At 47.8% G+C, this 25,618-nt stretch overlaps 1 protein-coding gene across 1 annotated transcript; it reads left to right on the top strand.

Annotated features, from left to right (window-relative positions):
• The first annotated feature begins 113 nt into the window (after positions 1–113).
• On the top strand, positions 114–24,879 carry CTSF (cathepsin F). The gene is made up of 14 exons (XM_060269826.2): positions 114–333; positions 3,769–3,891; positions 5,995–6,070; positions 7,672–7,781; positions 8,900–8,975; positions 9,596–9,709; positions 10,736–10,881; positions 11,675–11,771; positions 12,186–12,266; positions 13,597–13,716; positions 17,460–17,524; positions 19,821–19,911; positions 21,481–21,539; positions 22,912–24,879. The coding sequence occupies exons 1-14, from the start codon at positions 127–129 to the stop codon at positions 22,984–22,986; spliced, it is 1,440 nt and encodes a 479-aa protein (XP_060125809.2). The 5' UTR covers positions 114–126; the 3' UTR covers positions 22,987–24,879.
• The last annotated feature ends 739 nt before the right edge of the window (positions 24,880–25,618 follow it).

Consider the following 25,618-nt stretch of genomic DNA (forward strand, 5'->3'; position numbering starts at 1 on the left):
TCGTCGGCCAAGGGGACGCCACCCAATGCCCAGCCGTCTGCCCCAGGCCCCTCCCACTCTGTCCCAGGCCCCGCCCCTTCTCCCTCCACCCAGCAGCCGGCCCGACTCCCTTCAGTCAGAGCTAGGATGGCGCAGGCGTCGGCTGTTCCCTTTGTGCTGCTGCTCCTGCTGGGTGCCTCCACGGCGATGCCGGGGGGCGCCCGGGAGGTGGACGTGCGGAGCGGCCAGGCCCGCGAGGCGGCTCGCTTCGCCTTGGCCGAGACTTTCCAGAGCGACAAGGCGGGCTCCGGAGGTGGCCGTCGCCTTTGGACGCTGCGCTCAGCCCAGACCCAGGTGAGAGGCAGGTAGGCTGGGCGCAGGTGGAGGGGACGACGACTTTGGGGCTGGAAAAAATGAGGGGGAATCATGACTTTGAGGGGCACGGGTGCTAGGAGGGAGGGGACCTTGGGGCTGGAAGAACTGGATAGGGTTCAAGCACGTCGGGGGACTTTGGGGCTGGAAGAAGTGCGGGCTGTGAGGGCCTCGTGCCCCAAGTAGCCTCCATCCAAGTCCATTCATTGCGTTTATGTCCGTCCCCGTCCCCCTTTCTCCAATGAGTTCAAAATGGTGACCTACATGGTTTTTCTGCATCTCATTTAATCCCCATAACAACCCTGTGAGGCAGGGTAGGCTGAGAGACAATGACGGAGCTTACGGTTACACTACCACTGGCTCTCATGCCAGCCATTTTTGCCAATCTACCCCAGTACTGTGTGCTCTGTCTGGCAGCCCTTCTCCAGGGTCTTGGCTATGGGGTCTCCCCCACCCACCCACCCACCCACCTACCTCCTTGATACCTGATCCTCTAAGCTGGGGGTTTAACCCTGGACCTTCTGCATGCAAAGTGCGTGCTCTGTTTTGCCAAGGTACCCAGAAACCCCACCCCTTCCAGTCAAATTAATTTAATTTAGCTAACTAGTTAAGGCATTTGTACCTTTCCCCTCAGCTAAAAAGAATTCCAGAGCAGCTTATGTTCATTCAGTTAGAACAAGACCCTGCCTTTGGGATTACAGTCTAAATGACAGGTCGTCAGTGCTTTTTTTCTGGGAGTACCCAAGTGTACGCAGTACCAGAACCTTCTGTTTCCAAATGTTAAAAGTGTGGCACTTACTGTAACAGCGTCATGGTGAGTACCGGCACCGCACGTTGCCCAAGGAAGAAAATGTCCTTCACACAGTGCATGGTTAAACTATGGAACTCACTCCCACAGGAGACGGTGATGGGCACCAGCTTTCAAAGAAGATTGGACAAATTCATGAAGAAGGGGTCTGTCAGTGGCTACTAGCCACAATGGCTATGCCCTGCCTCCACAGCTTCTGAATACCAGTTGCTGGAAATCACAGGAAGGGAGAGTGCTCTTGTGCTTCCTGGTTTCCCTCGGGCATCTGGTTGACCCCTGTGAGAATAGGATGCTGCACTTGTGAAAAAGGTCCTGGAAGGGATGGGAAGTAAACCGAGACATAAATTCTTAAAATGAAATTGTAAGTTCCTGTAATGACCAGCTGCCATGGAAACAATTCAGGGCAAGAGGCTGAAGCAGCCTGCTACCATGTGACATTTGAGGGAGGGGAAGCCTGATGGCATCTGTGGAGAGTGTTTTCTCTACCCCCCCCCCCCGGCCCCGAGCTCCACAGGCATCCGAAGTGGCAAACGCAGGACTAGGAAGTGCAGAGGGCCAGGGAGTCTGCCGCTGAGGATGTAATTTTTCTTCTTGTTGTTCCCTTTGGGATCCTTATTGCTGTCCCGGGTGTCTTCTTGTTGACTATTAGAAGCACAATCCACTTAACTCTTAAAATAGTGGTGGCTTCCATCAAGCTAGACTGCTTTAACTGGTATACTGGCAGAGGGGGAGGGAATCTGCCTCCATCTGATTAGCTGGAGTCCTGGATAATTGATGCTGACCTGCAAGTAACAAAGCTCTGGGCCGAGGCTGTAACCATGCTGGAGAACTAGGTCAGTGACTAAGAGTAAGGCCAGCGGAATGCCCTTGCAGCTGGCAGTCAGCAAGAGAAAGTCAGCCCCATGCATTCCTGTTCCTCCCTCAGAACCAGGTTGCATCTGTTTAATTCTTCTCTGTACAACTGTGGTGCTGGCTCTCACAGAAGTGTTTTGGCCACAGTTGGCCTCAAGCCTCCAGTATTGTGCCTGGTTAGCTCTCTTAAGTGTGTGTGTGAGGCTTTATTTACTTCTTGGCTTTCATGAGAGCCTTTTGCTCACTGTTTGGGATTGTGAGACAGAGTCACATAAGAAGAGCCCTTCTGGATCAGGCCAGTGCCTTATCTAGTCCAGCATCCTGTTCTCACGGTAGCCAACCACTCTCTCATCTCCTATGGATTCCAGCAACTGGTATTCAGACGCATACTGCTCCTTTTAAGACAGCATCTTAAAAAGCAGAGACATCACCTTGCCGACAAAGGTCCGTATAGTTAAAGCTATGGTTTTCCCAGTAGTGATGTATGGAAGTGAGAGCTGGACCATAAAGAAGGCTGATCGCCGAAGAATTGATGCTTTTGAATTATGGTGCTGGAGGAGACTCTTGAGAGTCCCATGGACTGCAAGAAGATCAAACCTATCCATTCTTAAGGAAATCAGCCCTGAGTGCTCCCTGGAAGGACAGATCCTGAAGCTGAGGCTCCAATACTTTGGCCACCTCATGAGAAGAGAAGAATCCTTGGAAAAGACCCTGATGTTGGGAAAGATTGAGGGCACTAGGAGAAGGGGACGTCAGAGGACGAGATGGTTGGACAGTGTTCTCGAAGCTACGAACATGAGTTTGACCAAACTGCGGGAGGCAGTGCAAGACAGGAGTGCCTGGCGTGCTATGGTCCATGGGGTCACGAAGAGTCAGACACGACTAAACGACTAAACAACAGCAACTGCCCCTGAAGCAGAGCATAGTGATTGTGACTAGTAGCCATTGATAACCTTCTCTTCCATGAATTTGTCTAATCATCTTTTAAAGCCATCCATGTTAGTAACCATCACGGCCTCCTGTAAAAGTGAATTCCATAGTTTAACTATGTGCTCTGTGAAAGACTCCTTCCTGTTATCTGTCCTGAAGCTTCCACATTCAGTTTGATCGGATGCCCATGACTTCTAACGTGACGAGAGAGGGAGAAGAACTTTCCTCTGTCTACTTTCTCCATGTCATGCATAATTTCATAGACTTCTGTCACGTCTTGTCTTTTCTGTAAGCTAAAAAGTACTCAAAACGCTGCAACCTTTGTTCAGGGGGGAGTCATTCCATACCCTTGATCATTTCAGTTGCCCTTTTCTGAACTTTTCCCAACTTTACAGTATCCTTTTTGAGGTGAGGTGACCACAGACATGGCCAGCCAGCAAGAGACAGAATAGTCGCGTCCCTTTCTCTGTCTGTCAGGAATATTGCAATGCTGAAATATTTCCCAGTGTCAACAGTGTGCCAGGCAGTGGCTGTGTATCTTGTTTTTCCTTCATGACGTTCCTGTTCTATGCATGTATGGCTTGAGCTTGCAGTGTGAGCTTGTGGACCTCAAGTTTAAAGCCGGGCGGTGAACTTTTGAGTCCAGCCATAGTTATCTGCTGCCTCCTCCTACCAAACAAATCAACAACCAGAAAACCATTGAGGCCACTCTAGGTCCTTTCCAGTTTCTTCCGAACTGGTTTTGGCTCCTTGAAGGCAGTGAACATCATTGGGCAATTTCCCAACTTTTCCCGCTTGCCTGAGAGCTGTTCTTTCCTCATCTCCAGGTGGTGAATGGAATCAAGTACTACCTGGATGTGACTATGCTGCAGAGCAGTCAGTGCAGTGGGAAGCAGGCTGCGGGGCAAGATGCTCCTAGTTGCCTCACTCCAGAGGAGCCAGAACAAATGGTAAGAATCAGCATTGTACTTCTACTTTCTGGTTAAAAGCGGCAGGGGGAGTTCCAGCACACCTTCCATGTGCTGGGAACCTGGAGTCTGGTTCCCAAGGTATCCCAGCTTTGCATGGCTCTGTTGATTTCTCTTCTGAGTTTATAAAAAAAAAAACTTCTGGTAGCATCATGCAAAACTCATGGGGCTGCAACAGTTAGCACAGGCACTGGCGCATAATATCTGTTCCGCATTTGTAGGAAATCACTCTTTTAGTGTGGTAGCACCTACACTTTGGAGCTCCCTGCCAATTGATAATCAGGCTGGTGCCTTCACCGAACTCCCTTCAGCTCCTGGCTAAAAATATTTTTGTTTAGACAAGCGTGCGCAGATACCTTGAACATTGATATGTGTTTTAAGCTGTTTTTAATTCATCCCGATTTTAACTTTTTTGAATGTTTTTACTGGTAATTTTTATTGTATTCTTGTTTTTGTTTACCACTTTGAGATTTTTTTTTACAATCAAGTGGTATATACATTTATTGTTATTATTAATAATAATAATAATAATAATTTATTTGTATACCTTCCTTCACCCAAAGATCACAGGGCTGTTCACAACATAAAAATACAAAATGGAAACACAAAATGCATAATAAAGCAAAAACAAAACAAAACAAAAACCTCCTCTCCCACAGAAACATTTATCTCTATTCCAACAGCGCTACAAGTCCATGACATAGCTTCCAAGTTCTCCCTTTTTTTTAAGGGAAATTCCCTTATGCTGAATAGGCTTCCTCGTGAGAAAAGGGAAAACTTGGCAGCTATGGTCCATGAGTATGACCTCTGTGTGCATTAGGAAACAGGATGGGCCGAGACTGAGGGACACCTGAGGCTGGGACTCTGCAGAATCTTTCCCTGGCACCTCAGTTCCCCTGGAAGTGTGGATATGCAGATGGCAGTGAAGTGGGTTTTCTAACTCTCCCATCTCCAAACAGACCCTCCACCGGGACCTCTGGCTGGTGCAAAGTAGTTTGTCCAAATACGGTCTCCTCCTTCCAATGTGTTGGAGAAACGAGGGCAAGCTAGATGTCCAGGAGACGAATGGGGAAGTAGCAGGTCGTCACCCAGAAGCTTGGGAAGGTTACAGATTTGCTTTGGTCTGCATAAAGCAGCATGTTAACAGCAGTAAACATTGGTACTGTTGACTCAGACTTCTCATTATCAAGGCTGCGGTCTCCATAAGCACATGCCAATTTCAGTTTGTCCCCCTGGGCCTCACATGTTTCTCTTGTGACCTGGCATCACCGAATCTCTTTGCATAAACTTCCCCTCAAACAAGGGCAGTTTGGTTTGGCTGGCCAGCCTGTCAGCTGACATGCCTCATGTAGCTCCAGGGGTTGGGTGCAGAGGAGGAAGATAGAGAGGATTGACATCACGTATACTGACTGGCACAATTGCTGTATCCAAAAGTTTCTCCTAGCCTTACCTGGAGATTGAACCTGGCGCGTTCTGTATGCAAGGCATATTGTCTACCTCTGAGCTGCGTAGATGGGCTTGATCCAGCAGGCAGGCTCTTCCTGAGATTCTTATGGTGTGCTCGGTCCCCCAGCTGAAGACTGAAGTGGTTGCAACCCAGGCGCAACTAGCCCTCAGTGCAAGATACACACAATGACCCCCTGGATAGGACTTATTTTCATGAGATCAGCCTCAATTAAGTTGCCAAAGGTCCTCCCAGTGAAGTGGCTGGTAGGGACAAAGCATCTCTGGTGCAAGATGAACGCCCCAAGGCACCTTACTGTTCATTAGGTCATAGAATCATAAGAGTCGGAAGGGGAACCTGTGGATCATCTAGTCCAACCCCCTGCAATGCAGGAATATGCAGCTGTCCCTTATGGGGATCGAACCTGCAACCTTTTGGGAGAAGGGCAGCCCTTTACTGCCAGAGGTCCTGGCTTCCTTTTGCCTCTTCTGATAGTCCAGTAGGCCCCATTTCCTCTCCTAGAGCAATATTTCTGATTTCCAGCCTTGCACCCATCTGCCGCACCCACCTTATCTGCGTGGCTTGTCCTGACTTTCTGTGCCTTGCTTGCCCTCCTAACCTTTTCTGTTCTTCCCTTCCAGTCATGTCACTTTCAGGTCTGGAGCCAACCCTGGGCAAACAGGAAGAGGCTGGTGAAGCAAGAGTGTCGCCTGGCTGGTAAGTCAGGTCTGGGTAGTCTGTCTGAAGCATTAAAAGCAGAAAATACAGTCAAGAAGGCAGGGCCCCCAAACCTTTGCATACTGTTGACATAAACAGTAGCTCCCTGAGCCAAGCTTTTCCTTCAAGGATATTGATTGTAAAAGCCAGCAGCAACCAGAACAGCTAAGATAACTCTTGTACCTGCCTACCTGTAGTTAAGACTTCCACAGAATTCTCCTTCAGGCGGCAAATAGCCTCCACACTGTAATGCTCCATCCAGGTTGGACTCCTATCAGTGCAACTGAGCAAATGCAAGTAGCTTCAAAGCCATTTGGAATTCCTTCATCTGCGGCTGCCAACCATTCTTTGGCCCGTGGGGATTTACGACCGAGTGCCATGGGCGCCACCGAGCCTGGTTGCTTCTCTCTGCCTCCTCTGCATCAACCCTCCTCTCAGAGTTCACACATATGCACTCTTTGCCTTTCCAAGGGATCTGGATAAAAGTCGACCCAATAATATTAATCTGAGGCTTGAAAAGCACATAGAGTTGGAAGAGGAAATGGGAAAGAGCGCCACTTTTCCAACTTCCTCCTCCTGTACAGGCAGCCCCCCCCTTTTACACAGGGTTTACGTTCTGAGGCACCGCATGCGTCGGTGAAATTGTGTATCATTGAAACCCATTTTAAAGAGCCTGCAAGCACCCTGCTCACTCCACCCTACAGTGACATTTCAGTGACGTCTTTATGATGTTTCTGGGTTTGGCGCAATGCACATGTACACGGTTGCACACGTATGGAATGTGCCTAAACGGGGTGGGGGTGGGGATGTTGCCTGTATGTTCCTTTAAAGGGGGGGAAACTGACCACCCTCACAGCCTCATGACCAAGTGGGTAGTGTGGGGAGGGGCTTTGTGGGGGCCAGGAGAAGATTGCAAGGCACTATGATGTTGATAAGGGTCCCAGGTGGTGCGGTGGGTTAAACCACAGAGTCTAGGGCTTGCTGATCAGAAGGTCAGCAGTTCGAATCCCTGCAACGGAGTGAGCTCCCGTTGCTCGGTCCCAGCTCCTGCCCACCTAGCAGTTCGAAAGCACACCAAAGTGCAAGTAGATAAATAGGGACCGCTCCGGCGGGAAGGTAAACGGCGTTTCCGTGCGCTGCTCTTGTTTGCCAGAAGCAGCTTTGTCATGCTGGCCACATGACCCGGAAGCTGTCTGCGGACAAACGCCAGCTCCCTCGGCCTATAGAGCGAGATGAGCGCCGCAACCCCAGAGTTGGACACGACTGGACCTGATGGTCAGGGGCCCTTTATGATGTTGATACCTGGATTTACATCATTTGCGAGATGGGTGTCTGTGTGTAATTGATACATGGCCTCACCTTTTCTCCCCAGGCACAATGAATCATTCATGGACATGAATCATTAAGGTGTAGGCTGCTGGGCAAAAGATTTCCTTCTGCATATCTGGTTAAGCACATATTTCTGCTAGGTCTAATGGGAAGGATTGGGGGTTTAGCTGATAGCCATTTAGAATGTAGGTGATGTTTGGAATATCCACTTAGTCTGGTGACGGAGTGTGGGATAGTAAATAAATACACACACACACACCTTGTTCTTGCAGAGCCATCGGAGGTAGTCCACGCAGCAAAACTGGGGGAGTGGGAAGTGTTCCGTCCGAAGGCACCTGCCAAGGAAGTCGAGGAGTTAGCTCAGGAAGAGAGGTTTCTGCAGGTGAGTGTCATTCATCTGCCTTTTGGAGCTGGGTGTGAACTCTCTTAGCAGGGCAAAGCAGAGCTGTGTTCCTGTTGATTGAGTTGTCTCTTCCTCTTCTTTCCCATTATACCAAAAGCATGTATATTTGTACCTTGGATCCTGAACGCCACAAACCTGGAAGTGAGTGTTCCGATTTGCGAACTTTCTTTGGAAGCCAAACGTCCAACACGGCTTCCGCAGCTTCCGATTGACTGCAGGAGCTTCCTGCAGCCAATCAGAAGCCACACTTTCCGAACATTTTGAAAGTCGAACGGACTTCCGGAACAGATTCCATTCGACTTCCGAGGTATGACTGTATACATTTGAGACAGGCACAATCTTCCAATTTTGGTCAAAAGTGGGCAGAATTCCTGTTTGTATGTTCCTGATTCTAATATTAGATAAACTGGATGGCTGATTTGTCTTGGGTACTTTGATAGACAGGTTTTTGGCAGGCTGGCATTAATTCATTGATTTCATAAAATGCCAGGAATCTGGTAGATCAGTTCCAACTATATATTAAAAAGTTTGGTCTTTTAAAGAGTAAGACAGGATTCATTGTAGAAGGGTTAGATTAATTAAGAAAAATGAAACGTGCATCTAATTAATGGAGTCCTTTGTTTAGATCAGGCATCCCCAAACTGCAGCCCTCCAGATGTTTTGGCCTACAACTCCCATGATCCCTAGCTAACAGGACCAGGTCGGGGAAGGTGGGAATTGTAGTCCAAAACATCTGGAGGGCCGAATTTTGGGGATGCCTGGTTTAGATTATAGTTTATAAGAGACAATGAATGCTGTAAAGGAAAATAATAATAATAATAGCATATATTTATGAACATCAAATATTATGTTTAATAGGTTCTTAATGCTACTCGTAAAATATATTGGGTTAAAGAGATGTAATATTATGAGCTGGAAATACTGTTCATAGGAGGGAAGAGGGCTAATTTATATTTATGCCTTAATCTACATTCTTTCTGCAATACAGTTTGGAAAATAAAATAAAATCGCACTCTGCAGTTGGAGGCAACAGCTCTGTTTCTGTGATTCAGTTCCTTGTGCATCAGTTTCTCAGTTCTGGATTCTTCCATCCCTAGAATGCCTCCACCCACCTGGTTCCCCTCTTCAAGGAGTTCTTGACAACTTATGAGAAGAGCTACAAGGACAAGCAAGGTGAATGTTGGGAAAAGGAAACTGTCAAAGCAACAACATGCCTGGGCATGTTGGTAGGGCTGCCCTGTGTGGTCTAGTGGTTGGTCTAGGACCTGACAGAGCCCAGAGTTCGAATCCCCACTCAGCCATGAAGCTCGTGGGATAACCTTGGGCTAGGTGCAGATTCTCAAGTCTAATGTACCTCGTCAAGTAATTGTGGGGATAAAATAAGGAAGGCTGGGAGAACTGTGTAAGCCACCTTGAGCTCCTTGGAAGGAAAGGCAGGTATAAAATCAAGAAATAGATCTAAGCTGCAAGGGGCAGGCTAGCTTCTCAGCAGAGAATTCCTCTGATGTTCAGATTTTGTAGCAGGCATGACTGTGCTTGCTTGGGCTGTTGGGAGTTGGGAAGGCAGGCATTGGGAAGGCCACAGGCTCCCCGCATCCCTTGTCTGTCTTCCAGTTTCTTCTGATCCAATTTGGCATCCCTCCACTCCTCGGAGCACACCAGCCCACATACACACTGCTGGCATTAGCATTCTGCATGTTGAGCATCCTTAAAGAACTGTAGGCATGGCTGCTGATGGATAAGAATCAATACTCATTCCCAGTCCTTGTTTCCCTGTCCTCCTGCTCTTTTAGAGACTGAGAGGCGTTTCCGGATCTTTGCAGAGAATCTGGAGAAGGCCCAGCTAATTCAGGAACTGGATCAGGGCACGGCAGAATACGGTGTCACCAAATTCAGTGATCTGACAGGTAGGTGAGGATGGGGCAGGGACTCTATTGCTAGATTCCCCTCTGAATTGCGGAGCTACAGCATACCTGTGTCTGGTAGACCTGCCTTTGTCAACCAGGTGCCCTCCAGATGTTGCTGGACTAAAACGCCCATCAGGAGGGCACCAGGCTGAACAGGCTGCAGTAAACAAATGGCATTCTTTACAAAACTGCTGCCACTTACCAGTAGTCCTCACTGACTCCACTCTGCCACCACCAAAACCCTCTCTGAAAAGGCTCCAGCTAACAGGTTAGAGTCTTGTCTTTATCCTGCAATGTGGTAAGTGTTACATATCCCAGCTTCCTTGGAAAGTGCAGGTGTCTCAAACCAGATCTTTTATTTTCACATTCAGTGACCCGCATTGAGGAACTGGGATAAGAAGCCCATAGAATACATTATCCTGATGTGTATATTAAAGGGTTTTTTTCTATAACAAAGAGAATGAAACAAATGAATAAAAGTAGCATAAAAGGGTAAAGGGACCCCTGACCATTAGGTCCAGTTGTGACCGACTCTGGGGTTGCGCGCTCATCTCGCGTTATTGGCCGAGGGAGCCGGTGTACAGCTTCCAGGTCATGTGGCCAGCACTTCTGGCGAACCAGAGCAGCGCATGGAAACGCCGTTTACCTTCCTGCTGGAGCGGTACCTATTTATCTACTTGCACTTTGACGTGCTTTCGAACTGCTATGTTGGCAGGAGCTGGGACCGAGCAACGAGAGCTCACCCCGTCATGGGGATTCGAACAGCCGACCTTCTGACTGGCAAGCCCTAGGCTCTGTGGTTTAACCCACAGCGCCATCCGCTATGTAGCATAGAACAAAGCAAAATGGGCATCTAATGTTTTAAAAATTACAGCATGAGTCCTAAAGAGGAAAGATACAGATATGTATTTGTAGCAGGTAGGACTCGAGAACTTAAATCAACCAGGAAGGGTAGAGTGTCCTATTTTATGAAGTCTGGTGCTTTTGTCTTTTCATCACACAATTTATCTTTCTCCTTTGTTTCAGAGGAGGAGTTCCGCTCCATGTACTTGAACCCGCTGCTGTCCCAGCTGCCTGGTCGGCCAATGAAAGCAGCCACCATCCCTAATGATCCACCCCCTGAAGCATGGGATTGGCGGGACCATGGGGCTGTCACGGGTGTCAAGAACCAGGTTGGTTTCCCTCCGCCCCACTATGGAAGCAGCTGCTTCCTCAAGGGGACCAGGTTAGGCTTAAAGTTTCCAAAGGGGATAAAAGTTCCACTGTCTCCCTGTGTGGGCTTGTTGCATGAGGTGGTGAGAAGCTGGAAGAAGGTAGTGATCCACCCTATTTTGTTTTGTTCTATGTAGGAATTTATATCCCAGCTTTGTATCAAATTGGGATGCAAGGCAGCTTACAACATCTAAAAAAGTCCTCATAAAATGAAAAGTAATAAAACTAATTGAAAGTAGTTAAAATACATCGAAACACATTTAGAACCAGCAGCTAAAGTACAGTTTGCCCCGACAACAGCATCTGCATCGTGCGATGCTTAGTTTTCAAAGGCCTGTCTGAATACAAAAGTCTTAGTCTGCCAGCAGAAGGATAACCAAGAGGGAGCCAGTTTAATCTCTCCTGGGAGAGGATTCCACAATCTGAAAGCAGCCGCAGCAAAGGTTCTCTCTCGTGTCTCCACCAACCATGTTTCTGATATTGATGGGACCAAGAGAAGGTGCTCACCTGAGGATCTTGGCACCCGGAAAGGTTCATATAGGGAGTTGTGGTCATTCAGGAAGCCTGGTCCCAAGCCATATAGGGATTTATAGGTCAGAACCAGCGCTTGGAATTGTGCCTAGAAGTGGACCAGTAGCCAGTGAAGTTGTTTAACTGATGTAAGTTGCCTTCTTCCAGGCTGCTTCTGAATTTTCTCCTTTTTCATCTTATGGCCAGTTCACACTATCTGGAGTAACTCTTTCCTTTCCCCAGGGTTCCTGTGGCTCCTGCTGGGCCTTCTCTGTGACGGGCAATGTGGAAGGGCAGTGGTTCCTCCGCAATGGCACTTTGGTTTCCCTCTCTGAGCAAGGTAGGGAATTCTTTGAGGAGGCCTGGCCTCTCATGTTTGGATCTGGGAGCTTTCTGGGCAGCAGGGCTAAAACAAAACAAAAAAACCAAAACCCTGTGAAGTCACTGGATATCCCTTGTTTACACGGCTGCATTGACTCAAATGTTTTACAGGTGGAGGGTGCTTGCATTCTCAAAGCATATTTTATTATTTTTTTGCTTTCATTTCCTTGTTATAACCCATCCTGAGATCACATATGGCGAGATGTAACTGCTTTGAGTTTTTTCTTCAGTCAAGTGGCATATAAATTTTTATGAAAGAAATGTCATAAAGAAATAAATTGGGAAGTGGGCTGACTTCAGGAGCAAGACCGGACATGCCTTTGGGTGCTCACCCTCTAGTTTCCAGCTGATCTGATTTCTGCTCCCTCCACAGAGCTGCTGGACTGTGACTCTGTAGACAAAGCCTGCGGAGGAGGACTTCCATCCACAGCCTACGAGGCTATCGAAGGGCTGGGTGAGTCGGCAAAATATAACTTGGTCTGCAGCTTGTTCCTCTGCATGTGCCTTGACATCCAGAGAATAAGATGTTTTGAGTGTTCAGACACTTGTTTTCACAGCAATCTCTGAACTGGAGAAACTAGGTGCCTTGAGCACAGTGGTGCTGGAACTGCTGGTTTGTTCCTGAGGCTAAAATGTAACCGAGTTTTGTCAGTTGCGTTTAGAGCATCATTCATGCCAGATCCTTCCCTTTTAGAAAAAATCCATTCCCTCTTTCTTGGGGCAAACCCTGAATTTTTCAAGAGTGCAGATGCTACCTTTACTGCAGTTCCTCACAGTGAGGTTGGAAGACGCTCTGTTTGTTCAGCTGTTTGATGACAAATGCAAAGTCCCTCTTCAGAACTGCTGGATTTTGGCTGCTGTTGTTCCTTGCTGCTTTTATTGTTGGAAGCTGCCTCTGGAAGTATTACAGTGGTGCCTCGCTAGACGAAATTAATTCGTTCCACGGGTCAATTCGTGTAACGAATTTTTCGTCTAGCGAGTCCCAGTTTCCCATAGGAATGCATTGAAACTTAATCAATGCGTTCCTATAGGCTCTGGGGGAGTGGCGGCGGCATGCGACGGGGCTTCGGAGAAGGTCTCCGAAGCCCCGTCCGATGCCAGCTGTGTGCGAGGCGGCTGGGGGAGAAGCTCTCTTCTCCCAGCCACTGCCTTGCCTGACTTTCCCGACATGGAGCGCAGCTTTGGAGACCTCCGAAGTTGCGCTCCATGCCGGCTGTGCGCGGTGAGAAGCGGCGGCGGGGGAAGCTTCTCCCGCCGCCGCCTCCCGCCTGCCTTCTCTGGTGTGGGGTGCAGCTTCGGAAGCCTCCGAAACTGCACCCCATGCCGGCTTTGCGCTGCGAGAAGCGGCGGCAGGGGAAGCTTCTCCCGCCGCCGCCTCCCGCCTGCCATCTCATGACGCTGGTGCACGGCGAGGCGGCGTGGGAGAAAAGCGCTTCTCCCCCCACCGCCTCCCGCCTGTCTTCCCCGGTGGTGCGCGGCGGCTTCAAGGGGAAGACAGGCAGGGGCAGCCGCCGCACCGCCGCATTTCGGCTCCGCCCCCCCTGGCAAAGGAATATTAGCTGTCAGCTTCCCGCACTGACAGCTGATCTTCCTTTGCCGCCTTCTATGGCCGTGCTTCGTAAGACGAAGTGGCGGTCATAGAAGTATTAGGGAATAATGTGTGTGGTGTTTTTAAAGCCACTCTTAGATCCTTATTCTGCACATCAAGAGCCCCGCCTGTACACGGTTTTCCTTGCCAGGTCATCACCTTCCTTGGTCTTCCTGATTCTCCTCTTCTTCCCCAGGCGGCCTGGAGACAGAGCGCGATTACAGTTATGAGGGGTTCGAGCAGAAGTGCGGCTTCTCCAAGGATAAGGTGGCCGTTTACATCAACAGCTCCGTAGCAATCTCCCGGGATGAGACAGGTACATGTCTGAGCCCATGGTTTGGGGTGCCAGTTAGTGAATCAAATTGTGGGCCTCTTAATATACCTAGAGAGATCTGGAACCCTCTGCTGTGGAATGAAGAAGGCCACTTGCTACTGCCTAGAGCAGGCATTGGGTAAACTTTCCCAGCCTCAGGGCTGCCTTCCCTCTTGGCCAAACTTCCAGAGGCCACATGCCAGTGGTATGTGGGGCCAGAGGCAAAAGTGGGCAGGGCAACAGATGTGACGGAAGTCAGCCATGTAAGAATTGGTGGAGATAGATATAGATATAGATAAAAAAATTCCTTCAGTAGCACCTTAAAGACCAACTAAGTTTTTATTTTGGTATGAGCTTTCGTGTGCATGCACACTTCTTCAGATACAGTGAAATGGAAGTTTCCAGGCACTTATGTAGAGAAGGGGTGGGGAGGGGTGGGGATGGGGAGGGGGGATCACTCAGAAGGGTGGTGGAAATGGGTGATTGACTGACTGATAGCTGTTGATGACCGCAAACGACTGCAAATGGTTTTGCATGAAAAAGCAAGGGTTGAGATGGCTGAAGATCGCTTATCATGTATAATGAGATAAGAACCCGATATCTCTGTTCAAACCAGGTCCCTCCATGGTTTTGAGCTTGGTGATAAATTGCAATTCAGCAACTTCTCTTTCCAGTCTATTTCTGAAATTCTTTTGTAGTAAGACAGCTACTTTGAGATCTTGTATAGAATGTCCTGGGAGATTGAAGTGTTCTCCTACTGGTTTTTCTGTCTTCTGGTTCCTGATGTCAGATTTATGTCCATTTATCCTTTGGCGTAGGGTTTGGCCTGTTTGTCCAATATAGAGAGCTGAAGGGCACTGTTGGCATTTGATGGCATACACAATGTTAGAGGATGAGCAATTAAATAGTCCTGAGATGGTATGTTGGATGTTGTTGGGGCCAGTAATGGTGTTGTCTGGGTGTATGTGGCAGCAAAGTTGGCATCTGGGTTTATTGCAGGCTCTGGTACCAGTGTCCATGTTAAGTCTGGTGGTTGTATTATTGTGGGTGAGGAGTTGTTTAAGATTGGGTGGCTGTCTGTAGGCAATGAAAGGTCTTCCTCCCAGAGCTTGAGAAAGGGAGCGGTCATTGTCCAGGAGAGGCTGTAGATCTCTGATGATGCGTTGTACTGTTTTAGCTTGGGAGCTGTATGTGATGACTAGTGGTGTTCTGTTATTTTCTTTTTTGGGTCTGTCTTGCAGCAGGTTCTCTCTAGGTATCTGTCTGGCTCTGTTGATCTGTTGTTTAACTTCATCAGGTGGATATTTTAGTTCTAAAAAGGTTTGCTGTAGATCTCTTAGGTGAGATTCTCTGTCTGTAGAGTTGGAACAGATGCGGTTGTAACGTAAGGCCTGGCTGTATACGATGGATTGTTTGGTATGTTTGGGATGGTAGCTAGAAGCATGTAGATATGTTTGTCGGTCAGTTGGTTTTCTGTATAAGGTGGTGTCTATACGTCCATCCTGTATTTTTATAGTAGTGTCCAAAAATAAAACTACTATAAAAATACAGGATGGACGTATAGACACCACCTTATACAGAAAACCAACTGACCGACAAACATATCTACATGCTTCTAGCTACCATCCCAAACATACCAAACAATCCATCGTATACAGCCAGGCCTTACGTTACAACCGCATCTGTTCCAACTCTACAGACAGAGAATCTCACCTAAGAGATCTACAGCAAACCTTTTTAGAACTAAAATATCCACCTGATGAAGTTAAACAACAGATCAACAGAGCCAGACAGATACCTAGAGAGAACCTGCTGCAAGACAGACCCAAAAAAGAAAATAACAGAACACCACTAGTCATCACATACAGCTCCCAAGCTAAAACAGTACAACGCATCATCAGAGATCTACAGCCTCTCCTGGACAATGACCGCTCCCTTTCTCAAGCTCTGGGAGGAAGACCTTTCATTGCCTACAGACAGCCACCCAATCTTAAACAACTCCTCACCCACAATAATACAACCACCAGACTTAACATGGACACTGGTACCAGAGCCTGCAATAAACCCAGATGCCAACTTTGCTGCCACATACACCCAGACAACACCATTACTGGCCCCAACAACATCCAACATACCATCTCAGGACTATTTAATTGCTCATCCTCTAACATTGTGTATGCCATCAAATGCCAACAGTGCCCTTCAGCTCTCTATATTGGACAAACAGGCCAAACCCTACGCCAAAGGATAAATGGACATAAATCTGACATCAGGAACCAGAAGACAGAAAAACCAGTAGGAGAACACTTCAATCTCCCAGGACATTCTATACAAGATCTCAAAGTAGCTGTCTTACTACAAAAGAATTTCAGAAATAGACTGGAAAGAGAAGTTGCTGAATTGCAATTTATCACCAAGCTCAAAACCATGGAGGGACCTGGTTTGAACAGAGATATCGGGTTCTTATCTCATTATACATGATAAGCGATCTTCAGCCATCTCAACCCTTGCTTTTTCATGCAAAACCATTTGCAGTCGTTTGCGGTCATCAACAGCTATCAGTCAGTCAATCACCCATTTCCACCACCCTTCTGAGTGATCCCCCCTCCCCATCCCCACCCCTCCCCACCCCTTCTCTACATAAGTGCCTGGAAACTTCCATTTCACTGTATCTGAAGAAGTGTGCATGCACACGAAAGCTCATACCAAAATAAAAACTTAGTTGGTCTTTAAGGTGCTACTGAAGGAATTTTTTTATTTTACTTCGATCCAGACCAACACGGCTACCTACCTGTAACATAGATATAGATGATATAGATATTGATATATATGAAAATATTTATATGCCGCAAATCATAAAATAAAAGCAATGTAAAATAATAACTATATAATATAAAAACACATTTATGATCAGATACCATCATCTAAGTGTTATGGAAAGATGCCTTCTTAATTGCTGGCATAAGCTTGATGGCATAGAGAAGAAGAAGAAGAGTTTGGATTTGATATCCCGCTTTATCACTACCCGAAGGAGTCTCAAGCAGCTAACAATATCCTTTCCCCTCCTCCCCCACAACAGACACCCTGTGAGGTGGGTGGGGCTGAGAGACTTCAGAGAAGTGTGACTAGCCCAAGGTCACCCAGCAGCTGCATGTGAAGGAGCGGAGATGCGAACCCAGTTCCCCAGATTACTAGTCTACCTCTCTTAACCACTACACCACACTGGCTCTCTCAGCGAGAAGTTCTCAGCGGGTGTTTAAAAAGAGCTGGCTGCTGAATTTCTGTTAGCAGAGAAGTATTATCATGGTCCAATAACACATTCTGGCCAAGAAAAAACACAGGGCAGGGTCAGAGAGACTTGTGGCCTTTGGGATGGATTTAGAGGCACCCCAGGCCTGCCCTAGATGTTCTCTGGACTTGATAGGTGCCCTTCTTGCTGCTTTTGTGGCTAAGAAACATTCAAGGCCACACATTTGGTACCTAACAGCTTCTCTGCTGAGCTGTCCTGCTACGATCTCTTGTTCTACCTGCTGCCACTATGCATGGGTGTAGGAAGTCCAACCAAGGCCAGGGAGAGAGGCAGCGTATCAGTATCTCAAATGCATGGCGATCCACATGTGTAAAATGCTTTCGTTTTCTGGGGCAGGGCCTGCAGCGCAGCTCCCATAAGCTCCCTCTCCTTCTCTTATATCTCTCTGCATCATAGAATGGCCTTGCATATTAACCAGTCACCTTCTCCGTTGCAGAGATCGCTGCCTGGCTGGCTAAGAACGGCCCTATCTCCATTGCTCTGAACGCCTTTGCCATGCAGGTGAGGGAGCCCCTGGAGGGAACATGCTTCTTTTCCCATGCTGCAAGCAACAGAGGTCACCCTTTTGGTCAAAAAACATTCCCCCCTCACATCATTTGTTGAGCGGGTGGGGAGCAAAATGAAACCCTCCCCAAAAAATCACAGCGGAGGGACAGAAATTTCTATGCAAGTTTGAGCTGGGAGTTGCCGCTTATCTACATTAACTTTGTGATGTGGCCATAGGTTTTCCATTTTCCCTTGCTTTTTTAAACTTAAAAAAAGAGAGAAAAGGAATCCTGGGGTACCTTTGGAGCTCTGCCAACTCCTGCCCTGTTGCATCACTCCCAAGGCATTCTGGGAAGTGTCCGGCAGGAAGCAATGCGAGACTCTCTGCACAGCTTTCTGCCAGCCACACTTCCTGGTGGAACCCAGTTAGGTAAGTGGCAATTCCCCTCTTCCCCCCTGAAAAAAAGTGTCTCTTGTCTTCAGAGGGATTATACTTTTGGAAAATGCTGGTGAGAATTTCACTCTAGAATGCTTCTTTCCTCATGGACACATTGAACAGATGCTGTGTGCTATGTAAATTGGCTTTGGTGTTGCAGCTGTGGGGAAAAAGGGGTGAATTCCAACTTAACCCGACTTTCCTTAATACACAGACAACTGTATGAGCACCGATTAAATTATCTAGCTAATTACTTAAAAACGTTAGAAAATCCGAGATATCGGTGGGCCTTCACTAGGGCTCGTTTCAATGCTCTACCCTCGGCGTTGTTAACTGGTAGATATCTCCAGATCCCGGTAGAACAGAGACTATGTCCTTCTGATAACAAGGAGATTGAATCTATAAGTCATGTCCTCCTGCATTGCACATTGTATCGAGACATGAGGAAGGAGTTAATTGAACCCTTGTTAAAAAACTTACCAGGCCGCTCAACTGAAACGCTTACTAGATACCTACTGTACTAGCAGATTTTAATCAAGGGTGTACTAAGAATGTAGCTAAATTTTGTTACTACGCGTCAAGACTAAGACACGCCGTGACATCAATCAATAACAGTGATAAAGCCGCCTATTAATTCATAGCGGATAACAGTGAAAGGGAACTATCCCTCATTAAATTTTAACCTAATTTTAATTTAAAATAGGATTATGAAACAGTATTGCTCAAAGATGATACTTAAGAACTATTTATTTTATGTATTATTGTTTTTTTTTCTTTTGCTGGTCTACGACCGTAATAAAGATATTATTATTCTTAAGGGGTGAATTCCATGCTAGGGGGCCATAGGGTCATGGAGTTGGATGGGAGCCCAAGGGTCATCTAGTCCAACCCCCTGCAATGCAGAAATCTCAGCATCCATACAGATGGGCCCATCCAACCTCTGCTTTAAAAACCTTTAGGGAAGGAACTGAAAATAAAGGTACCAATATCATAAAGCCATTGTGCATGTGTGACCAGGCTTTGGAATACGGTGTAAAGTTTTTGCTTTTGCTCGCCTTGCAAAGGATATTGTTCAGATGGGAAAAGCATGGGAAAGGGCAACCAAAATGATCTGGGCACCTTTCAGAGAAGATTACGGCGTTTGGGGCTCTTTAGCTTAGGAAAACCGCACGCGAGAGATGCATGGAATTTTGCACAGTGTGAACCAAATGGAGAGAGTGGGATTTCCCCCCCTCTCTTTCTCTTATTATACTAGGACTCAGAGCCATCCCTGATTCAGGACAGGCGAAATAAAGCCCTTCTCCACACAGAAATAGATCTTTCGAATTTGCAAGTGCTAAATGCAGCAATGGCCACTAATGTGACCGGCTTCAAAAACACAGGTTAGACAAATTCAAGGAGAATAAGGCTGGCAACAGCTGCTAGCCATGATGGTTATTTTCTGCCTCTGCTTCTTGGGAGGCAGCATGCCCCTGAATAACAGCTGAATCGCAGGCAGAGAGAGAGTATTGCTGTTGTCTTTGTGAGCTTCCTGGTTGATCACTGAGACACTGTCTGGTCTGATCCGGCAGCTAGCCCTGCTTGCATTTCTTTGACACGGCTTACTCTGGTTCCAAATTCGAATTGGCCTAGTCCAGTTTTTGTTGCTGATTGAGAGAGGGAGGGCTGAACACGAGGGAACAGATCCGTTCAGAGAGGCAAGGACTCCTCGCAGCTAGGACACATTTTACTGTCTTAGTAGCTTCACACATAGACCTTCATGCCCTCCCAAATTTCCTGAAGGCCCAAACATTGCACAAGGTGTAATATGTATGTATTAGGTTGTTTGGAGTCCAGGATTGTCTCTGATCCCTTTCCCCTTCTTCCCCTGTCCAGTTCTACAGGAGGGGAGTTTCCCACCCCTTCTTCCTGCTCTGCAACCCCTGGATGATTGACCATGCAGTCCTCTTGGTGGGCTACGGCACACGTAAGTAGCTACTTTTACTCGTGGGTGGAGGAGGGGGATGCTCCCAAAACGTGAGGGGGGGGGAGATTCATTCTAGAATCTCCATTCCTCCACCCTGCAGTTTAGCGTTCAGAAGTGGTCTCCATCTGTGTTCAATAAGCTTGCTTTACTTTGTTCTTTCTAATTTATTTGCGTGACCTATCTAAAACATTTTTTCGTGCCACCCTACCTCCTTTCTGAGGGACGCTGGTGGCGCTGTGGTCTAAACCACTGAGCCTAGGGATTGCCGATCGGAAGGTCAGTGGTTTAAATCCCTGCGATGGGGTGAGCTTGCGTTGGACAGTCCCAGCTCCTGCCAACCTAGCAGTTTGAAAGCATGTCAAAGTGCAAGTAGATAAATAGGTACCACTCCAGCGGGAAGGTAAACAGTGTTTCTCCAGAAGCGGCTTAGTCATGCTGGCCACATGACTTAGAAAAACTGTCTGCGGACAAACATCAGCTCCCTCGGCCAGCAAGGGAGATGAGCACCGCAACCCCAGAGTCATTCGTGACTGGACTTAACTGTCAGGGGTCCTTCACCTTTACCTTTTTACCTCCTTTCTAAAATGCTCATACAAAGAGTTTAGAAAAAAAGCAGATGAAACTTTAATTTACCCTAAAGCTTGCTCAGTTAAAACCTACTCATGTCTGGGCAAAATATATTAGAGCAGTTTTACTAGCGCTGGCACCTGATGTTTGTCTGATCTAAGTCCTTAGTTCTCTTTATTCCCAAAGTTTTGCTTCAGACTTCCCAGTTGTAACAGGTGTGACTAATAGAGGCTGAAGGAGAACTATAAGTGGGGAGTTTCCTTTCTTGTGATAGATGTTCAGAAGTGGGCAGGGAGTGGTGGGTGGATGGATGGAGGCAGGGGCATAGGAAGTGGGGGGCGGGTCGCCCCGGGTGCCACTCGGGGGGGGGGAGTGACAAGATGGCCCCTGCCTCCCCCCAGCTGTAGAGCGGCTGAGGGCACGCGCAGTCCGTATGGGTGCCGTCGCACGGCATCCGTATGGGCTGCCTCTCGCACAGCATCCGTATGGGCTGCTGCGCATGCGCACTCCATACAGGATGCCGCACATGCGAATTCCGTACGGGCTGCCCCGCCCCAGGTGCCGGAGAGGGTTCTTCTGCCACTGGATGGAGGAAGCAGGAAGGGTCAAGAATGAATTCCTTCCTGCTTGCAAAAAGCTGCTGGCTTCCATCCGAGGATGGTGCAGAGATCAGATCCGTCTTAAGCCACTTCAAGAGATCGATGAATTGAGAGAAAGGGGGGTGGATCTCTCTTGAGCAGGCATCCCCAAACTTTGGCCCTCCAGATGTTTTGGACTACGATTCCCATCATCCCTGACCACTGGTCCTCTTAGCTAGGGATCATGGGAGTTGTAGGCCAAAACATCTGGAGGGCCGCAGTTTGGGGATGCCTGCTCTTGAGGGATAGATGGAGGATTTTATAAAAATTTATATGCTGCTTTGGAAAAACAACCCCAAAGCGGTTTACTGCTTGCTCTACCCCTGATGACTCTCTTTCTGTTTCCACCTGTATGCACACACAGGGGGCCGTACTCCATTCTGGGCGATCAAGAACAGTTGGGGAGAGAACTGGGGAGAGAAGGTAAGCATTCTTCCAAACTCACCTGGGCGACCTTTTCCCCCGCTCTTGGCAATCTCTGTTCGCATTGTAAGGAAGGGGCTGATACACTGAAAGCTCATGAGTCAGGCTTGGCTTTCTCCTCAGTGTAACTGCCTGCTGCCGACCCCCTAACCCAGTGTCTCTTTGCTTGACAGCGCTTTTGAGGCAAGGAGGAGCCGGTGCCAGGGTATGGCTGACTTCTGCTTACATTGTGCTGGCCAATGACCTGCTCATGTGCAGGCAGAAGGCAGATATGTTTATATTTATTTCACAAAATGTAAGCTCCGTACAATCACATTTTATGTAGAGGTTCGAGCCCAAGGGTTCTGCATATGCACGAAAATTGAAGTAAGGTAGATGGGGAGAGATAATCCCCAGTAAGCAAGGCAGAGAGCTTAGAAGCTCTTTCCGCCCCAGCTAACTGCAAGTGGAACTGCATGTTCACCCCAGAAATAAGCATCTTTGTAAAATGAGCCAAATTGAAGCAGAATCCATTGTTGGAGTGTCAGAACGCATAGACAGAAAGCAAAAAAGCGTTTTATGGCTTTATTTCGCTTCGTTGCTTACTCTTGAGTAGAACTGCATGTTCACTCCAGAAATAAGCATCTTTTTAAAATGAGCCAAATTGAAGCAGAATACATTGTTGGAGTGTCAGAACGCATAGACAGAAACCTCTCGTAACATGAGGCGTGCTTTCTCTAATGGCGCCTCCCGCTGCTGCCGCGCCGCGACTTCCGCTCGCATCCCGGGGCAAAGGTCGCAACAAGGGGCATCTACTACCGGGTTAGCAGATCGCGTAACCCGCAGCATTCGTAAAACCGTCAATGAAAACTGCCAAAACCAGCTTTTAAAAACTTTACTACAAACAATTAAAAACACATTCTACATATTTGGCTAGGTTTCTGTAAACAAAAAAAGGTTTTCGAAGGCACTGAGAAGAGTACAGGGAAGGTGTCTGCCTAGTGTCAATGGGTAGGGAGTTCCGAAGTGTAGGAGCTGTCACAATAAAAGGTCTATTTCTTACAAATGTGCAACAGGTATTATGTGGCATCTGTAACAATACCAGTTTCACAGATATAAGTGGGGTGAGGTGATCTCGCAGGTAAACTGGGTAGCAAATGGTCAACTAGTGCAGATCTCTGACCAGAGGTGTTATATGCTGATGGTGTCCTGTCAGTAATTGTGCTGCAGCATTCTGCACTAACTGCAGCTTCCCGATCAAGCACAAGGGGTGCCCCACAAAGAGTGTGTTGCAGTAAGCCAATCTTGAAGTAACCAATACTGTGTGGCTAGGCTTTCCTGGTCAAGGAAGATCTGTGCTACTTACTGACAATTGTCCCGTGTCTCTTTTCAGGGCTACTACTACCTGTACCGTGGCAGCCACGCCTGTGGCATGAACTCAATGTGCAGTTCTGCAGTGATAGAGTAAGCCTCTCGGGCCCCTTGGCTGCCTCTGGTCCAAATCATCAACTTGCTGGCTTTCCACCCAGCACCAAGATGAAGATCAGAGCACCTTCCCTGTACATAATTCCGACCCTGTTTACCAATTTCCCTTTCCAAATAGCCCTGGTTAGGCCTAGTGCATAACTGAGAAGACCTGGCCCCTGCTTCTGCCTGCTGCTATGAATGGTAGAGATTGGAGGTAGCATGTCCTAGGATAGGACCTTAACCTTGCTGAGATCCTTCAACCAGGCCAGGATTGTGTTTAAAGGGTGCTCCCCTTTCCAGTAGGAGCAGATTCCTTTCCCCAACCCTCAGTGAAGGGGTACTTGGTGCCTGGGCAGATGCACAGAGGATGGTGAAGAGGACTTGCTCCTCTGAAATGGTTAGGTCATCAGCTGCTGCTCGCTGTGAGCCTCCTCTTTTACCTTGGTCCATCCTGAGCTGCTTTTGGAAGGCAGACTGGGAATTGGAGCTGGGGAGGAAGGGGCAGCGATCTAACTACCAGCTCCCATCCCAACACCCTCTCCAAAAAGCAGGTCTCATTACTGTTTCCTAACCATGGGCCTCTTAAATTTGGGCCATAGCTCAGTAGAAGAGCACCCACTTTGCACGCAAAAGGTCCCAAACAGTTATAGAATCTCATACAGTCCTGGAATGGTAGAGTTGGAAGGGGACCCAAAGGGTCATTTAGTCCAACCCTCCAATCCTCAGGAGGCAGGGCTAGGGAAGGCCCCTCTCAAGTTGAAGAGCTGCTGTGTAGATGGACAGCAGACAGTCTGACTTGCTCTAAGGAAAGCTTCCTGTCTCCATACAACTTGGGGAACTAGCTAGCATTTAAGACAAGATGTTCCAAGGAACTTCACAACTCACACAAGCCCCCTTAAATAAGTGCAGGTGAATTTTCCCTTCGCTGTGGAGATGAGGGGAGCACATTTAACACGCTTATTTCCCAGGAAGTCAGGGGCTGCTTCTTTTTGCACTCTCCAAGTCTTCCCGCCCCCCTTAGGAATTGTAGCACTGATAAATGCCCCCCCAATGGGGTACCCTTGTTTCCGTTAGCTCAAGTCTTCCTCTGCTTCTGGAAGACTTGACATGGTGGAGTCACAGCCATGCAAGACAGTCTTGCCTGGGGCTGGGCGGCTCCGCTAGCCTGTAGGGAAAGTAACCATTCCAGTATTGGTCAGCTTTTGCACTTAGATGCCATGAAGCCCTTCTCCCTGCACCCACTACAAAAAAGAGGTCAAACCCAGCCCACATTTTTTTTAGCTTTAGCTGCCCTGTATTAATGTTTGCTGCTAGAATGGAAATGTTGGTGGAAGGTTTGACGGCAATGCTGAGAGGTGATCCCTAGCTTGGTCAGTCCTAAGCACCACCTACAATGCAAAAGACCTTCTCCTCCAAGGAATCCTACTTGAGTATTCCTCCCCCCCCCCGCACTGTTGCACTGAAGGCTTTTGGGGAGTGGATGGCATAACTAGCACTTGCAAAATGGTTGCTATAGAACAGGCATCCCCAAACTTTGGGCCCCCCCAGATTTTTGGACTACAATTCCCATCATCCCTGACCACTGGTCCTGTTAGCTAGGGATCATGGGAGTTGTAGGCCAAAACATCTGGAGGGCTGCAGTTTGGGGATGCCTGCTATAGAAAGTGTTTTTCCTTTGATTGCTGCTCTGAACACCCCACCCCACCCTGAAAAAGCTGTTTCCCCTTCAGGGACTCAAATCTCAGCCAGAATGGCTTGAAAGTGGCTGCAAAAAAAAAAGTGTTTCTGGAAGACGCAGCTACTCAGGTGGCTGTGCCTTCTGTCTGTTACTTAAAAGATGCAGCCTTTGGTGTTTCTGTAATTTGCACACTAATAAATATTGATGGACTCTGAACTAAAGTGTCTGTGTGTTTCAGGGGTGAGGGCAGTGTGACGCCTGGAGTCTTGAGGGAGGGAGACTAGGTTTACCTCCTGCTAAGTACTCCTGAGTAGGTCTTGCCAGCATCCTTCCAAGGCGGATGAGAGACAAAGGGGGTGAGAAATCATCAGAACAGGCTTATTTCAGAGGCAGTGCTTTTTTTCTTTAAACAAACGTTTAGGGGTACGCTCATTTTCTTACTCATATTGAAATACTGCCCCTCAATGAGGCAAAACTTAGATTCACAGAATGTTTAGGGTATGTAAATGGCCAGAAAAAAAACACTGCTCAGAGAAGTGGTGTCAGCATTGACACTGACTTCCAACAAGATTTTGCTGGAAATTTACACAAATGCCAGGGGCGGGAAGGTTGTCCATGGGGGTGCTGCCTCAGGGGCTTCTGCCACCAGAGGCAGCTGCTTCACCCTGCCTTGAGTGGGCCAGGTCTTCATTCCACTGTTGAACAGCTCTTACCATCAGAAAGTTCTTCCTTGCCATTTGAAGCGATTGGCTTGGGTCCTGCCCTCTGGAGCAGCAGAAAACAAAGCTTGCTCCATCTTCCATGTGGCAGACCTTCAGATATTTGAATCCATCCTCCTGAATATTGATCGCCGCTGTCATGGATGACACTAACAGTCTACAGAGGGCTTGGGAAGATGGACTGGCTTTGGAGAAACGTGAACAAACATTGCTACGCAGTCCAAGACCGGCTTAAA

The sequence above is a fragment of the Zootoca vivipara genome, chromosome 16 (genome assembly GCF_965207765.1).
Source record: "Zootoca vivipara chromosome 16, rZooViv2.hap1.1, whole genome shotgun sequence".
Taxonomy (NCBI): Eukaryota; Metazoa; Chordata; class Lepidosauria; order Squamata; family Lacertidae; genus Zootoca; species Zootoca vivipara.

Excerpts from the sequence above, each read along its gene's own strand:
- CTSF (XM_060269826.2), top strand. The coding sequence starts at position 127 with ATGGCGCAGGCGTCGGCTGTTCCCTTTGTGCTGCTGCTCCTGCTGGGT. Across the intron at positions 334-3,768 it reads TGCGCTCAGCCCAGACCCAG|GTGGTGAATGGAATCAAGTA; the intron begins GTGAGAGGCAGG and ends CCTCATCTCCAG. Across the intron at positions 19,912-21,480 it reads CTTGGTGGGCTACGGCACAC|GGGGCCGTACTCCATTCTGG; the intron begins GTAAGTAGCTAC and ends ATGCACACACAG.